This window comes from Astyanax mexicanus, chromosome 5 (genome assembly GCF_023375975.1).
Source record: "Astyanax mexicanus isolate ESR-SI-001 chromosome 5, AstMex3_surface, whole genome shotgun sequence".
Taxonomy (NCBI): domain Eukaryota; kingdom Metazoa; phylum Chordata; class Actinopteri; order Characiformes; family Acestrorhamphidae; genus Astyanax; species Astyanax mexicanus.
The window spans coordinates 20,189,932-20,207,724 of record NC_064412.1 but is presented as its reverse complement, the minus strand read 5'-3'; the positions used below and the strand labels follow the sequence as shown (position 1 = coordinate 20,207,724).

The 17,793-nt window shown below is 34.5% G+C and overlaps 1 protein-coding gene across 1 annotated transcript in view; it reads right to left on the bottom strand.

Moving 5' to 3' along the window:
- The window catches only part of brinp3a.2 (bone morphogenetic protein/retinoic acid inducible neural-specific 3a, tandem duplicate 2), a 75,483-nt gene that overhangs the window by 11,560 nt on the left and 46,130 nt on the right, over positions 1-17,793 (bottom strand). Inside the window, exons 3-4 of the mRNA XM_022675824.2 lie at positions 16,608-16,798; positions 11,735-11,925 (exon numbers count right to left, since the gene is read on the bottom strand). Coding sequence (XP_022531545.1) covers positions 11,735-11,925; positions 16,608-16,798 — 382 coding nt within the window. The remainder of the gene's footprint in view (positions 1-11,734; positions 11,926-16,607; positions 16,799-17,793) is intronic.

The window sequence follows — 17,793 nt, the reverse complement described above, 5'->3', positions numbered from 1 at the left end:
CGTAATGTATTTCTTTGAAACGGCTCATTTAGCTTCGCCAATCTGTTTCCTTTGTCGATATGTTTGCTTGAAAAAAAAAATAGCAACAGAAAAAAGTCATTTGAGGACCTGCGCTGGTTAACTCTGTAGTGGCAGTCACTTCAACAGCTTCTGCCATGATAGTACACTCAAACATAATCACCTTTTTCACACCAGTCAGGACACACACACACACACACACACACACTCACACAGTCACACACACACGGTCGTCCTCTGTCCTTCAACTGACATGAGCACTTAATTGATTATCTTACTCATTAGACATGGTCATCTCATCCATAAGGAGAAGATCTTCTTATTTAAAGTATACAGCAAAAATGAAATTTGCAATTTGCAATGCAATTTAAAATGTGCATTTTCTGCTAGTTACAAAATGTAAGAAAAAAAAATAAATAAATAAGTAGGAATGCGTAACTACCACTTTTTCATTTGAGTACATGTATACGTATTTTTGTACTTGCCAATATTGATGCCTGCTTAAAATGAAGCAATCAGGAGCATTATGTAAGAGTGTAATCGCTAATGTAAAGTAATGCAATGCAACAGTTAATTGAGACAATCACATTATATAAGCATTTTATTTTACTGTTACAAGCAAGCATATTTGAAATAAATGAGGAAATTATGTTAAGTTAATTTTTTGTTGTTGTTGTTGTTGTTGTTTTGTCTGTGGATGCACTTTGATTTCCCCAGCACCATCATGTGACGTCAAAAAACAGCCAATCAGATGGGACATGAGGAGAAAAAAAACAGGAAGTAAATCTAAGGGAGAGGAAGGGGCTTAGCAAGCTATGTTTTAAAGAAAGTTGTACCTGGACTACTGTTTTTTACCTGCATTTTTACTGCAGGTGGATTTTTTTACTGTGTTGGGTACGAACTCTTAAACATTAAGGTGGACGGAAATTTAAAAGGTTGCGCTCTCTTGCTCTTTCTCTCTCTCTACTCGTTCGATCACTTGTGCCATCTTCTGTGCTGTGGATCTGGAATTGTTTTTTGTGTTTTTAGTGCAACTAAAAACACAAGTGTATTAGAATTAGAAGTATTTAGCACATTCAAATTAGCATGGTATCTATTCATGCATCCCTAAAAATAACCTATTTTTTTGTTATGATGCTTTAAATAACTATTTTTCTTACAGCTCAAAACAGACTAAAACAGGTCCATGTCCTATTATATTAAACTGTAAATTCATGATTAAAGTGCTTTAAATCCATGTTATCACCTGTTAAAATATATTACAAAATGTTCAATATGGGAAAAAAAACTGTTTTTAGTAGTAAGTCTGTAAAATAACTCTAATTTTAAAATGTTTAAATCAAGATTAAATTTGAAGTTAATTGTTAAATATGCTACTGTAGTACTTATTGTACTTTTAAAAAATGAAGTGTTGGAAGAGCCACTTATAAAGGTCATTGCTAAAACTTAACAGGCTTTCACAATACTTAAAAATGACAAAATATATCACAATTTCTCATACTTTTTTGACATAGAGAATTTGTGAAATACTGTATTTTATGTATTTCTTGCATTTTTTTCTCAGTTTTATGATGTGTCTGAAAATGGCATCCATTTAACAACAGCAAATTTACAAAAAAAAGAATATTCTGTCACAATTTTACATTTAGTTTCCATAAAATTGTCAACTAAAAGCTGTTAAAACAGATAACTCAGGTATACCACTTATACTGATTTTTTAATTTTATTTATTTAATTTAGTAAAATCACAATACTTGTAATTTTAAAGCTATTTTTCAGAGAACATACTGCAACATTTACTAGTAAAAGCCTCTAAAAACCCTTTTGAAGAGTGAAGAGTGAAGTGTATTGGGTGGGGTGGGCCTAACCCGGCTAGACTGTTTGCTGCCATATTGACCGAGGCATCTCAATTTACCCTAAGCTGGCTTTCTCTCTCTCTCTCTCTCTCTCTCTCTCTCTCTCTCTCTGCATTCACAATATGGGATCATGCTCAGCTTTTTTCCCCTCTCCTCATCCTTCTCTCTTCATGACACGCTGAAGCACACCTAATTGATTCACATTTTCCTCCTCGTGGTGCTGGCACACTTTTATCAGTACGGTGATCTCTTTCCATTCGGCCTGTCAGATGGTATCTTCTCCAGGCTGACAGTCAGATAAGGTAAGACAAGGCGAGCTCCTGCCACTCCGTCTCAAACCCGCTGAGGAGTGCGGAGGTAGTAACACAGGAGCAGCTCCATGCACACATGTACAGCACAGTGTAAAGCACAGCGTTCGTTTCACGTCACATCACATTTTTTACCTTTAAAAAAAAAAGACTGTATCGTACAGTTACTGAATACATGAACATTTTAGATTATTTTGTGTTTTTTTGCAAAAACCTCAAACTTCCATTTTTGACATGTTCACTTTAAACCCATACGTTGTTTAAACTCAAATGATTTAAGTCTGTTTTACATAAAATTGGATATTTCTAAACAATACTCAACTATTTTGAGTTAGTTGAACATTTGTGGGCACATAATACATTCAAACTGAGATCTTTGAGTTGAACCAACTTTTAATAACTGAGTTTAGTCTAGCTTCTTATCCATTGGCTTCTGTCACAATCTATTTGCATACTGGGTGTGTCAAAAAGTTTCTGACAGACACTCACCATCAGTGTGTAGTGATTCCCCCTGGGCTACCTTAGAAATAAATCAAGTTCCCCTTCAGTTGTAATAACTTTATGTTTTAATTTATGCTAACTCAAGTTTTCTTTCCCTATTTCTTAACTTTTTTAAGGCAACCGGTTTCCTCAAATTTCTTAAGTAAATTCAACTAAAAAATTCAAGCAAACCGGCTGCCTTAAAAAAATTAAGTAAACTGAACTTATCCAGTCTTACAGTATAACAAAAATAAAAAAGGTTAGATCAACTTCACCTTTATTTGTAATAACTTGATGTTTTAAGTTTTGCTAGCTTAAATTTTCACTATGCATTACTTAACTTTTTAAGGCAACTGGTTTCCTCAATTTTTTAAGTAAATTTAACTTATCCAGGCTTACAGTGTTGACATAATGTGATTCTGGGATTTTTTTTTGTTTTGTTTTTATCAAAATTTAATGATGAAACAGTACAAATAAGATGAATAAACGATGCAAAGTTTTTAAAACTTTTTATAACATTTTTTTTATGTTAAAACTACAACTGATTTGATTCCAACCACTTTCAACTCTTCCATCTTTTCCCCTTTTTTTTTTATTTCCATCTTATTGATGTTTGTAGACAGTTCAGTTCACATATGTTCAGTGTTGTTTTCTTTCTTTATTCTTTATCACTCACTGTTCTTTTAGCACAATGACTGATTAAATTAAACTATTTTAATTTATTTTAATACATGAAATCACATCGGATAAGGTTCATGTGTCAGTGTTCAACAGTATTTAACAGACTTTGTGTGTCATCTTATTCTTCATGGCTCTGTAACACATTGTACCAAACTTCAGTACCAGTCAAATGTTTGGATACAACTTAAATTGGTGTTTTTTCCCATTATTTTAAAATGTTGTGCATTGTTGATTAATGCATGTTATTCAAACTATAAGGAAAATATATAGAGAATTATTTGTTGAAACCGTACAAAAAAGTGTTAAACCAGGCAGAATATGTGCTTTACATTTTATATACTTCTAAGTTTGCTTAGATGACAATTTTGCACATCTTGGCTGGTTTTATGAGGTAGAGTCACCTGGAACAGCTTTCAGTTAACAGCTGTGCTGAACTTATCAAGAGTTAATTACTTGAATGTCTTGCCTCTTAATGTGTTTGAGAGCAAATGTTAAGTGTAAAGTTGTGAAGAGGTAGAATTACAGGTATACAGTGAATAGCTCTATTTGAGTAATGTTTTAATCCATATTATAGCAAGAAGTGCTCAACTAAGTAAAGATAAAAGTTACTTTAAGAAAAATTCAAGAATGTAAAAATATCCTTAGGGCAGAAACTTTAGGATGAAACTGGCACTAATTAGGACCGTCTCAACAACAAAAAAAAAAAATCCTGTTGCACAGGATAAGTTCATCACCCACTGTTAATAAATACATAAACAAATAAATAAACCTAGCTATATCTTTTTAATGTTTTGTTGCTTTTTCTTATTGTTGTAAACTGCGAGCGCAAACCATAGCATAAGCAGAACTGTGGCTTTTTTTTTTTTTGTACCATTATGCTACTAATAAACAGTATGGATTATGATAATGAATCATAAGGACAATGACTGTAAAATGCAGCTTCATTTGTATGTATGATCAGGAGTAAATCATGCGTTTAGGAACATTATATTAAACCATTTTCTTAATGAATGTAAGAAAAGTGCTGTCTTTGATCATATGCCCTCTTTAAAGTACTGTTCATGCTGAATGGGATCTATATAAACATACAGATGTATGAGTGACACAAGACTCTTCGTGAAGGAGATAAAAGGCTTCTAAGAATCTGCTTAACTGCTCCAATGACTCTGTGTGAGTCATTTGATGTTCCATATGATAAAGAAAAGCTGAGTGATAACCACGTGGAGCTTAATACCAGGCTATTCATCCTATACAGATAACAGCTGCTTATTGAAGTGCACATGCATACACACTGGCATGTTGTAAAATGCCTATGTGCAAATTATTGTCCACCTGGGTCTGTGTGGCAGTCTGCTGTTCCGCCTTAGCATGTGGTACCAACAGGCTGTACCTGATTTTCCACACAGAGTGCAGCTGTCTTTGGATAAGATAGATTTCCAGATTATGGCATTAAAACAATTAAATCTGCTGCTGAGCTGCTTAACCAAACTGCTAAGTAGTTCCAGATGTCAAACCCAGTGAAATCTGCAAGTTATTCTAATAGAAAACATTTGTCAGATAGTTCCACTGGATTATCAAAGTTGCACACAAAGACTGTGAAGGATTGCTCTACATCTGGCTCATGAACTTCACATACAACATTAACATAAGATTTTAACATGGTTGATCAATCAACTTTTGCTTGAAATCTAATTTGCAATCATATACAGCTCTAGAAAAAAATAGCACTTAAAAATGATGAGTTTCTTTGATTTTACAAATTTGAAAAACTCTGGAATATAATCAAGAAAGAGATGGATGTTCACAAACCATCAAACTAAGCTGAACTGCTTGCATTTTTGCACCAGGAGTGGCATAAAGTTATCCAAAAGCAGTGTGTAAGACTGGTGGAGGAGAACATGCCAAGATGCATGAAAACTGTGATTAAAAAACAGGGTTATTCCACCAAATATTGATTTTTGAACTCTTAAAACTTTATGAATATGAACTTGTTTTCTTTGCATTATTTGAGGTATAATATTCAAAAGCTCTGCATCTTTTTTGTTATTTCAGCCATTTCTCATTTTCGGCAAATAAATGCTCTAAATGACAATATTTTAGTTTGGAATTTGGGAGAAATTTTGTCTGTAGTTTATAAAAAAAACAAAAAAAAAACAATGTTCATTTCACTCAAACCTATACCTATAAATAGCAAAATCAGAGAAACTGATTCAGAAACTGAAGTGGTCTCTTATTTTTTTCTAAAGATGTATACCATTATGCAAGTTATATATTGTTTTTCTGTATATAAGTAGCAGGCATTTATAAAGTACTAGAGATCCAGACTTGAGTAAAATAACAAGTGTTCTATTAAAAAAGTGACTTGACTTGACAGTGAGTAAAAGTGTTCTTTAAGCTCCACGCTTAAACCTTGTGTTTTCCTGCAGATATATTTTAATTTATACATTACAGATAAAAAAACTTTATCAAATAGGCAAACTATTGTTTTGTTTTTTTTTTCATTTACATTTTTACATTTTTCAAGAGAGTCAAAACCATTGAAATCAATATATAAACAAAAGTGTAATTTAGCTATTTTTATATCATTTCCAGCAGCTTCCGTCAACCTAACAAACAGCTTTAATATCAAACAAGGTGCAAAAATAACCTTCTTATATTCAGTTAAAGAAAAATGTTAAATATGAATATCAACGTAACATAAAGCAGTTCTTCACAGGTTTCTGTCAGAAGCACAGCCTTCTATCTTCTACTTAACCTTTCTGCTCTAAAACGTAAAAGTAATGTTAACAATGTATAATTCATTTTGTGTTTTTCTGATTTAATGCGGGCTATGATTAAAAAAAAAACACATAAATTGTTCCACCCACTGTTTTCTTTAAGAAAGTCAGGGAAAAGCAATGCTTAAGTTGTTTTTTTTTACAAATGCAAATGAAGAAAGCAGCGGGATTGCACACCTGCTGTTTAGGAGTTGTGCTACAGTTTTGTAGCAGTAGGCACCGGGGTCACGCGTTCAGTGGCAGAAGTTTTGCAGGGTGGCAGGGCTGCTTTAGCAGTGATTTGGATTTGGGGAATCTTGTCAAATCATGGACAAAATGATAATTCCTGCTTTTCCTGAACCAGCTGGAGTCGTTCTGCATTAAGCGAAGGAGCCGTGCAGACGTATGTGGGTGGGATGCATCTGGACTTCTTGACGGGCCTTCCTGTTATTTTATTTCATTTCTTTATTTATTTCGCAGAGACCCTGAGGCCCAGCGCACCAGCTCACTAACAGGCTTTTCCTCCAAAAACGAGCTGCTAAATTTCTCCTCCACAGAGCCCAGCAGGGAACGCCAGGAGCCTCATCTTGCACTCCAGTTTCATTCAATTTGGAATTCATACAGCAGAACGTTCGCTTCTGTTTGTCCCGTGAAACGCAGACACGGGTCAACGCCCCGTGGAAATGATGCGTGTGTCTGAGGCCCCTGACGCTTCTGCGATTCATTCTCCTCCACTGATGGAGCTGCACCACCCTGCCTCGCAGGCTGCTCCCGTCACTCAAAGAACACTTTGGCTTTTCGCACATGAAAGCGCGCCTCAGCGAGACGAGCAACCTTCAACGCGCAACACACAAACACTCGCCGACAGCTGAGATCTGCTCCACCAACTGTAATGAAAACGTCTAAGTTCCACAGCAGTGGTGTGCCGAGGCGAGGCACTCCTGTATGTAATGAAATCGAGGGGATAATGAAGGTTTTGGCCCAGAATTGGAGCATCACTCTTTCAGCTGCTGGGATAAAGTAAATGCAGCTGTTTGGAGGATATAAAGAGCTTTGCTTGCGCCAATTTGCCGGGCTGTAATATTGTAGTGGGCTGCAGGGAGGGTTGCTCTGAGAACACATTTAATAAACTAAAAAAAGAATGCACTACAGTGCATCAAATTCTGTCAGAACAAATGTAATAAATCTGGATCTTTTACAGCTACATAAAAAAAACTTAATCGAGGCGGACAGTTTTTTTTTTTTTTACTGAATTTTTCTACTGAAATGATCACTGATTGGCCATTTTTGAAAGCAGAAAAAAATGTCCGTTAGGATGAATACAGAGACCACACATTTCAAAAGATAAATCATTGTCATGAATGTATTGGATGGTTTGCAGCAGCAACTGATTTACAGTTTCATACCATTGTATGAAAATGCATGGTTCTCTTACTGTGGACATTTGCTTATTACTGGGATTGGTGAAAAAGACAATACTTTCAAACTGGTGCCACACTCAAGCATAAACAGCAGAGAAAACTAAAATCAGCAGGATTAGTGGGATTACCTTGGATACACCCTAAATTGATGTTTGGTTTTTTAACACTGTCAACAATTATCAGAGAGTAATCCAGCTCAGAAAAACAGTAAGCAGTGCAACACTTTAACACTCCACTGCAAACTGCCTCAACACTGTCAGGGATGACTGATGTGTTTGTTATCATCAATAGCTTTAGACCGTCAATGTCCAGCTGCTAGCTTTGCAACTTACTAGGCTTTATAATGCAGGTTCAGAATAACGTAATAATAGAATAATAAGAGTTATCGTCTAATCAGCTGGAAAAATCCACTTTTTCCAAAAATAAATCCTAGTTTAATCCCATAACAGCTATCCAGTGCATTTATTCTGTAAATGCTTTAGGGTAACTATGAAATACTGCTACAAAGTGATATTTTCTGAGATATGTATCATACTGTGAGGATCTATATACCTTGGAGCATTGCAACCCTATGTATACCCTATGAGTGTGACAAACCTTTAACCACAACCTTTTAGTACAGAATCTTTTTTTAGCGTAAAGTGAAGGTTTCAAAAGGTCTTTAAAGATTCCTCCCACTCACACATCTATATACAAAAAGGGCCCTTTAAGAAACCAAAGGTGCTTCTTCTGCTGTGGCATCACTCAAACAAACATTTTTTGAACTTTTTTTTGTGTGTGTAAAAAATAAGAGTTTAAAGAATAAGAGTATTGCAGTGAACTCTTCTGATGTAGTGCAGCAAGTGCAAAAGGTTTCAAATTTTATTTCTTTCTTGTAGCACTCTAATAATACAGTTAAAGTACCATATTTTTTTGGCAAAAACAACTGCTTCATAAGCCCCACTCAAAACTTTAGAATTCTGCAGTGTCTACTCTTAAAATACTATTTTAAACATGGAATATATAAAGATTACAAACATATAAATGAGTGTGACAAACCTTTACCTAGTATAGATTTTATTTTTATTTTTTTGTGTAAAGTTAAGGTTTCAAAAGGTCTTTAAAGATTTCTCCCACTCACACATCTATATACAAAAATGGGCATTTAAGAAACCAAAAGTGGTTCTTCTGTGGCATCACTCAAACATTTAGAACATTTTTTTAGTGTAAGTAATAGCTAAAAAGAATAGGAGTATTGCAGTGAACTCATATGATGTAGTCCAGTGAGTGCAAAAGGTAAATGCAAATTTAATTTCTTCCTTGTAGCTTTCTTATAATACAATGAAATATAGTTTTTTTTTTATCAAAACAACTGCTTAATTAGCCCAACTCAAAAACATTTGAATTCTGCTGTTTCTATTTTTAGAATATAATTTATAACTTAAAATATATAAATTGCAAACTTATAAATGAGTGTGACAAAGCGTTAAACTGGTACAGAATCCTTTTTTAGTATAAAGTGAAGATTTCTCCCACTCACACAAGCATATACAAAAATTGTCCTTTAAGAAACCAAAAGTGTTTATTTTCTGGCATCACTCAAACAAACATTTGGAGCATCTTTAGTTTTAGTGTTATGAAAAAGGAAAAAAAAAGGAAATAGAATTAGAATATGAGTATTGCAGTGAACGTATCTGATGTAGTCCAGTGAAAGCGATGAGTTGCAAATGTAATTGCATCCTTGTAGCTTTCTAATAATTAAATGTAATATAGTATATATATATTTTTTTTATCCAAAACAACTGCTTCATTAGCCCAACTTAAAACATTGGAATTCTGCAGTGTCTAATTTTAGAATACCATTTTAACATGAAATATATAAACACTGCAAACCTATAAATGAGTGTGACAAGGTTTCGTCCCACTCACACATCTAATTAACAAAAATGATCATTTAAATAACCAAAAGTGCTTCTGTGATAGCATCACTCAAACAAACAATAGGAGCATCTTAATCCTAATTTTAGTGTAAGAATAAAGTGGAAAAATGGAAATAGAAAAAGAGTATTCATTTAGTCCGGTGAGAGAAATGAGCTAGTTGTATCTAATAGGGGTAAAACGATTACTCGAGTTATTCGAGTTACTCGATTTAAAAAAATTGATCGAGTAATATTCTTTGCCTCGAGTAATCGTTTATTTAATTAAAAAACCCAGCGCGCAGTAATTCGCGCTTTTAATGTGACAACGCGCTCAGCGTTACGTCACCCGCGCGCAGGAAGAAGTAGCAGGCGGCGAGGGTTTTAGTTGAGAAGAGAGTATTTTGAAGCGGCGCGGGAAAAGAGTGACAACTTACGTGGAAAAAGGACAATAATAATGGAGCATTTTAGGCTGGACAGCTTGTATTCGCTCCTGCCTCCCACAACAGCACGTTTTAATGCTGCGTCTCAGCCGAGGACACGTTAGCGGTGGAGCCGAGAGAAGGTTAATATAACTCATAACAAATCAATGATATTAACATTTATGTACCTTAATAACAGAACGATAGCGCTGTGAAGCGCTGACTATTATTGATACTGTCTAATGTGTGTGGTTAGTTTATAAAAACAGACAATTCTGGACTTAATACAGGCTTTATGTAAATGAACACAGCGCTGAGGAGTTTATAAACGAATACATGTCACCGGCTTGGTGAGACGAACTGGCAACATCTCTGCTGTTCAGAAACTGAGATGCACAACATAATGCAAATGTTTATGCCTTTTTTATTGATTAATTCCCTATAGTTTTGAAAATAATTTAACTTAATTTATTAAAGTAGTAACTATTAAATTATTATTATTCCTTTATTTCTATTTGTGTTTGCAGTTTGGAAATGTATGTTGTGAAATATAATGTCTTGTTGTTTTGTGTATTTTTAATTACTCTTTAAGCAGACATATGTTTTATCCGATTACTCGATTAATCGAATCGATTTTTCAGTAGAGTACTCGATTACTGAAATAATAGATAGCTGCAGCCCTAGTATCTAATCCTTGTAGCTTTTTAGTAATATATTGAAATACAATGTTTTTTTTTTGTTTAACTGCTTAATTAGACCAAAACTTCTGCAGTGAAGGTTTCAAAGGGTCTTTAAAGATTCCTCCCACTCACACATTTATTTAACAAAAATGTTCCTTTAACAAACCAAAAGTGGTTCTTCTGTGGCTTTATTTTTAGTGTAAGTAAAAGCAAAAAAAAAAAAAAAGAAAGAAATAGAACAAGAATATTGGGTAACACTTTACTTGGATGGTCCATTTAAGGGCCTCTTTGATGCTCAACTGACATTCAACTAACATTCAGCTACATGTCTATTAAATGCAAATTAACTAAAAGGTGAAAGTTAATGATTCTCTATTAAATATAACCCTACATTCAGCTCTAACCCAAACGTTTATCTTAATATTTTAGGATTGGGTTTAGGGTTAGATTTTAAGCTTAGGTTAAGGTTAGGGTAAGGGTTGGGTGTAGGGTTAGATTTTAAGCTTAGGTTAAGGTTAGGGTAAGGGTTGGGTGTAGGGTTAGATTTTAAGCTTAGGTTAAGGTTAGGGTAAGGGTTGGGTGTAGGGTTAGATTTTAGGGTTGATTAAGGTTTAAGGTTAGGGTTAGGTGTAGAGTTAGGCTCTATTTTGAATAATTTACAATCAACATAGGGTTAAGTTAAATTTAATGGACATTCAGTTCAGTGTTAGCTGAATGTCAGTTGAGCCTCAACAAGGCCATAAAATGGACCATCCAAGTAAACCATTCGGTAAAGTGTTACCGAATACAGTTCTAGAGTATGGTAGTGGACTCATCTAATGTAGTCCAGTGAGAAAAAAATGAGTTGCAAATTTAATTCCATCCTTGTAGCATTATAAATATAATATAAAATAATAATAATGAAATATAGCGTTTTATGTCAAAAACAATTGCTTCATTAGCCCAACTCTAAACATTAGAACTCTACAGTGTCCACTCAGTTATCACTTCGTATACCATATATATATATATATATATATATATATATATATATATATATATATATATATATATATATATACGGAAATATATACAGTAATAAGACCACAGGGACCCCTGTATGACTCATGTCAAAAAAGCGTTTTGCTCTGAATGATAATAATAAGTGTATTGGTCTGGCGTGAGTGGTCTGCAGGAATGTGATATCTGCTCGCAGTAAGACATGACTAATGGCCCACCTTGATGGCTGTCGAGGCGATCTGGAGGTGGTGCAGCTTGCGCAGCGTGCTCTCCCGGTCTATGAAGTAGGAGGCAGCCAGCTGGTGGAGCGCCTCCAGAGTCACAGCCGTGCTGTTGCTGGTGTAGTCGCTCACCTCTGCCTTCTTACTCAGCTTCCTCTTATCCACAAATATGGTGAGAGCCTCCTCTCCTGCACAGGTAAATAGGAAATTACTGAAATTACCCAGGCTGACTATTACAGCTCTTACAAATCTGATGAGCTCTTCTGGTTCATTTTCTTCTCAATGTGTATGTGAATACGGTTTCTGCATAAAGCTTACTTTATTTGTATAATGGTCCCAAAAAAAGCCTTTAAATGACTTTTATTGCCTATTTTATTGCCTGGAGTAGTTTGACTTGTTCTAGGCTTTAATTCAAACTGTTGAACAACTTTAATTAAAAGTGAAAAAATAAGACGTAAATGAATAATTTATACTGTATTAAATTGAATGCACAGTATTTATTATACATTATACTGTTTAGGCATCTTTAGGTATTTTATTGTCACATATAGCTCTGTAAAAAATTAAGAGACCACCTCAGTTTCTGAATCAGTTTCTCTGATTTTGCTATTTATAGGTATATATTTGAGTAAATTGAGCATCGTTGTTTTATTCTATAAACTACAGACTACAGAATTTCTCCCAAATTCCAAATAAAATATTGTCATTTAGAGCATTTATTTGCAGAAAATGAGAAATGGCGCTTTTACACCCTCAAATAATGAAGAAAACAAGTTCTTATTCATAAAGTTTAAAAATTAGTTCAGAAATCAATATTTGGTGGAATAACCCTGTTTCTCCTCCACTAGTCTTACACACTGCTTTTGGATAACTTTATGCCACTTCTTGTGCAAAAAATCAAGCAGTTTCACTTGGTTTGATGGCTTTTTATCATCAATCTTCCTCTTGATTATATTTCAGAGGTTTTCAATTTGGTAAAATCAAAGAAACTCATCATTTTAAAAGTGGTATCTTATACTGCACATCTCATACTGTTAGCCCTTGTTACATTCAGTAGTTGCCATTAATGCATATAAAAGTGTGAAAATATGCAGATGTGCACTTGCACTTGCAAGAGATGTTCCCTGAGATATAAATAAAGTGTTTGCGTAAAGTGATGTGTTTGTTACTATAGTAATTTCTATCTCATTAGTCTCTGAAATAATGATGCAGCTGATGCCGTTTCCATTATGCTCACAATCGCTCACATCAATCATTATTGTATTTATCTCACTATTTTCTTCATGAAGGCCATAGGCTGCTGTCTAGAATCCTGTATTATATACAGTACAGTTTATATCTGAACCAATATCGGTAACACTTTCTATGAATCCCGTATTCATAATGCCTTATGAATGCATTTATAATGCATTATATGACATGCATAATACCTTATAATCCAAAAGCCTGTATAATTGCTCATTAGTATTTACAGCGATATTCATAACACACGATAAACTACAAGTATAAGGGTTTATAAAGAAACGGCGTATAATGTCTTATAATATCTGTTCATAAGAACATTGTACAATGTAGTGTTGTAATGAACTATAACACAGATTTGGTATATTTTGGTATAATGCATTAGTGTTTTCATATGCTTTTTAAACGTGAAGTAATTGTTTTTTTATTATGCCTCACTGTAATGTCTTATAGAGCATTGAGTGCTCTTTATTGGCTTTAAGTGAAGTGTGTTTTAAATGTGTTTTTTTAAAAAAGTAAATGTTATTATGCCTACAGTAAGGCATAATAATAATTGAGGCAATTTACTTCACGTTTAAAAACGCATATGAAAACTCACTTCACTTAAAGTCTGTAATGACTGTATATATAAGGCTTTATAATGTGTTAGGCACTTTTCTAAAAGCCTAATTTGAGAAATCTTAGCGGCATAGTATAATGCATCATACCAAAATATACAAAATCTGTGTTATAGTGCATTACAACACTACATTGTACAATGTTCATATGAACAGATATTATAAGGCATTATAAGCCGTTCCTTTATAAACCCTTATACTTGTAGTTTATAATGTGTTATAAATGTCACTGTAAGTACTTATGAGCAATTTCACAGGCTTATTACAGTCATTATAAGGTGTTATGCATGTCATATAATGCATTATGAATGCATTTATAATGCATTATTAATACAGGGTTCATAGGAAGTGTTCCTGAAATATCTTCAGCACAAGGCGCAGACACAGCTCTTGGTTTTCACATCCGCAGCCGCGGTAGTGTTTGTTTTACCGGAGCGCGGGAGGTCACATCAGTTGCGAACCTCTGTGAGTTTTGTATTACATGGAGCCACTTGTAAGTGCAACCTCTGGCATGCTGAGAGCTGAGAGTAGTAATCGACAAGTGTGGCTTTTGCTAAGGAATCCTATTCCAGACATGATCCCAGGCTTTCTCTTACCAAAATAATCATGTCACTGTTATCCTGAAACTCTCGCATTGCACCTGCCTCCCACTTGCGATAAACGCTGCATATGGCGAACATATTATTCAAATTAATACACAGTAGCAATCAAAAGTTTGGACACATCTAGTTTGGACATATTAAAATATATATATGGAATTATTTAGTAAATGATTTAAGTCTGTTTTACATTAAATTGGACATTTCTAATCAATGCTCAACTATTTTGAGTTAGATGAACATTTGTGGGCACATATACATTTAAACTAAGATCTTCGAGTTGAATCAAGTTTAGTCTGTTGCCATTAACAGCTTCTTTTCCATTGGCTTCTGTCACAATCTATTTGCATACTCGGTGTGTCCAACAGTTTTTGACTAACACTCACCATCAGTGTGTAGTGATTCCCCTGGGGAAATCACCTTAGAAATAAATCAAGTTTCCCTTTCAGTTGTAATAACTTTATGTTTTAATTTGTGCTAACTCAAGTTTTTATTCCCCATTACTTAAAAAAATTGAGCAAACGGACTGCCTTAAAAAAGTCAAGTAAACTCAACTTATCCGGTCTTACAGTAAAACAAAAATAAAAAAATTTAATCAACTTCCCCTTTAGTTGTAATAACTCGATGTTCTAAGTTATGCTAACTCAAGTTTTCATTCCCCATTACTTAACTTTTTTAAGAAAACTGGTTTTCTCTTTTTTTTTTTTTTTTTTTAAGTAAATTCAACTTATCTTGGCTTACAGTGTAGAGTCCCCTGAAATGGCTTTCAGTTAACAGCTGTGCTAAACTTGTAAAGAGTTAAAGCACTTCAAAAGCACTTTTAAAATCCTATAATTTTCAAAAATCATCAATGCGCCTTATGTATACATTTTAAAGAGCAGTTAAGCCATTCTGTTAAAGTACAGAGTGGTTGGTGTGGTGCAGTGGATAACACCACTGCCTGCCTGCAAGCTATCATGTGGGAGACTGGGGTTCAATTCCACAGCTGGGTGCTGCTCTACACCAATAAGAGGCTTTGGACAAGACGCCTAACACTACATTGGCTTAACTCTGTAATAGGAATAACTTTGTAAATCATTGTGGATAAGAGTGCCAGATAAATGGCAAAAATGTAATGTAATGTAATGTAAAAGGAGCTTAAGTTTAATTTTCCAGCAATGGATTTATATATATATATATATATATATATATATATATATATATATATATATATATATATATATATATATATATATATATATACAGATTTGTTTACTTAGCTTTACTTAGCTTCTCTTTACAGGTCTCGCCACTGGGCTTAATTATAAGGTAAACAAGGCAACACCCCTGTTCCTTACTAGTGGTGCATAGTGCACTTTATAATCTGTTTTGAATCTTGAATTTCTTGTCCTCTTAATGTGTTTGAGACTATCAGTTGTAAAGTTGTGAAGAGGTAGAGTTGGGGGTATACAGTGAATAACTCTATTTAAACAATGGTCTAATACATATTAATTCCAAAACTACTTAACTTACTTAAAGAAATTAAAGAAGTACTTTTAAGTAAAGAAGGTCAGTCAATTCAACAGATTTCAAGAATTTTGTAAGTATTCTCAAGTGCAGTTGTACTTTAAAAGGTTATGATGGAACTGGCTCTCATCAGGACAGCCCCAGGCAAGAAAGACCAAGAGTTACAAGTTAATTAGAGACACCAGCCTCAGGAACCACAAGTTAACAGAACCCCTGATGCTTTACATTGTGGTATTTTGGTTAGTTTAACACTTTTAAGTTACGACTGTGTTTCTTCATAGTCTGGATGACTTCAGTCTTAATTTACATATTAAATACTATAATCTAGGAAATAAATGAGAAGATGTGTCCAAACTGTTGATTGGTATTGTATTTGTCATTATGAGAGACTGTAATAATGTTAGACATTTATAATATAATACATCATATTGTAATTATTCTACTTAAGCTGTCTTATTATTATATACCTATACAACTAAATATCATATTTAGGAAAAGAAATTTATATATTTTTTGTCTTTAAAGCGTTTAATAGCATTCCATTTTAAAATGCTATACTGTTTAAGCATTAATCAATAGTTTACCAAGGGGAAGTTAGCTTAATTATAGTAAACTGCACCGAATGTGACAGAATTTCACTCGTTAAAAATAATATAATTTCATAATTTTCTGCATCTTTACTTTTTTTTTGTATAACAAAACATCAATTATAATATTAATGATAATACTTCATTTAAATTTTAAGTTATGTTAATTTAAGAAGAATTAGGATTATTTCTATTGCACTTTTATTGGAAAACATTGTTAAAGACATAAATGTAAAGTATTTTTCATTTCATATCTTTCACAGTCTACAGTATATATTTCTCATAACAAGCACAGCACAGCTCTGTAGGATATAACTACCTCCTAGTGTAGCTGAGAGGAGGAAATGAGTCCCATATTTCTTGATCAGGTTGTCAGTAATTAGCTGGGCGGAGGGTCTGCGGCCCAGGAGTCGAATGTTCCGAATGAATTCGGGGGTGAGAGGTAACGGGGAGTCCAGGAAATCCCTCCGCTCCACAGCCAGGTTATTCACCTTCCAGCGGCCAAACTCCCTGCAAGAAGGATCACACATACAGTAAACAAGCCTGGCTTTAATGATCTCCTTTCTCTCCCTCTCTCTCTCTTTCCTTTCTTTTTCTTTTTCTTTTTTTTATTAACACACCTCGTCTCCTGCAAGGAAGCTGGAACACGTGAGTGGAACAGAGCGTACATAATTATAGCCAGGACTGCATCATTAGTCTTAAATTCGGAGCGCAGGTTGCATTTGGAAGATGCACACCACCACACCGCACAGAGGGGATGGACTCTGAGGGAATGGAATGTGCTGTTGACAGGTGCTGGGCTTGATAAACACATCGTAGCTGAAATGCGCGCTGACAGGATGACCCACGGGTGCATATGCCCAGCGATGACATCCACTGTTTTTACCATTTTATAGTGGTAAAAATAGAAAAATATTGGTTGCACTTGCCAGAAATTTCCTTCCAGAAGAATGAAGAAGAACCATGGCGCCATTTTCACAAATGGTCATCATAGATTTTCTTTGACGGGAATATCCACAGAGAAACCAATTAGCTATTTTTACTTCAAAACACTGTAGAAATCGCTTTATCTCAATCTACAGGGGTTGGACAATGAAACTGAAACACCTAGTTTTTTATTTATTGTTCTGACGGACAGTTCTGGTGGAAACAGGAGAGTTGAGGTGCACATTGAATTCTGCCGTGAGTTTGGCAGCCGTGGTTTTATGTTTTTTGGATACAATCTGGGTTAGCACCCGAACATCCCTTTCAGACAGCTTCCTCTTACAGCATCCACAGTTAATCCTGTTGGATGTGGTTGGTCCTTCTTGGTGGTATGCTGACATTACCCTGGATACCGTGGCTCTTGATGCATCAAAAAGACTTGCTGTCTTGGTCACAGATGCGCCAGCAGGACGTGCACCAACAATTTGTCCTCTTTTGAACTCTGGTATGTCACCAATAATGTTGTGTGCATTGGAATATTTTGAGCAGAACTGTGCTCTTACACTGCTAATTGAACCTTC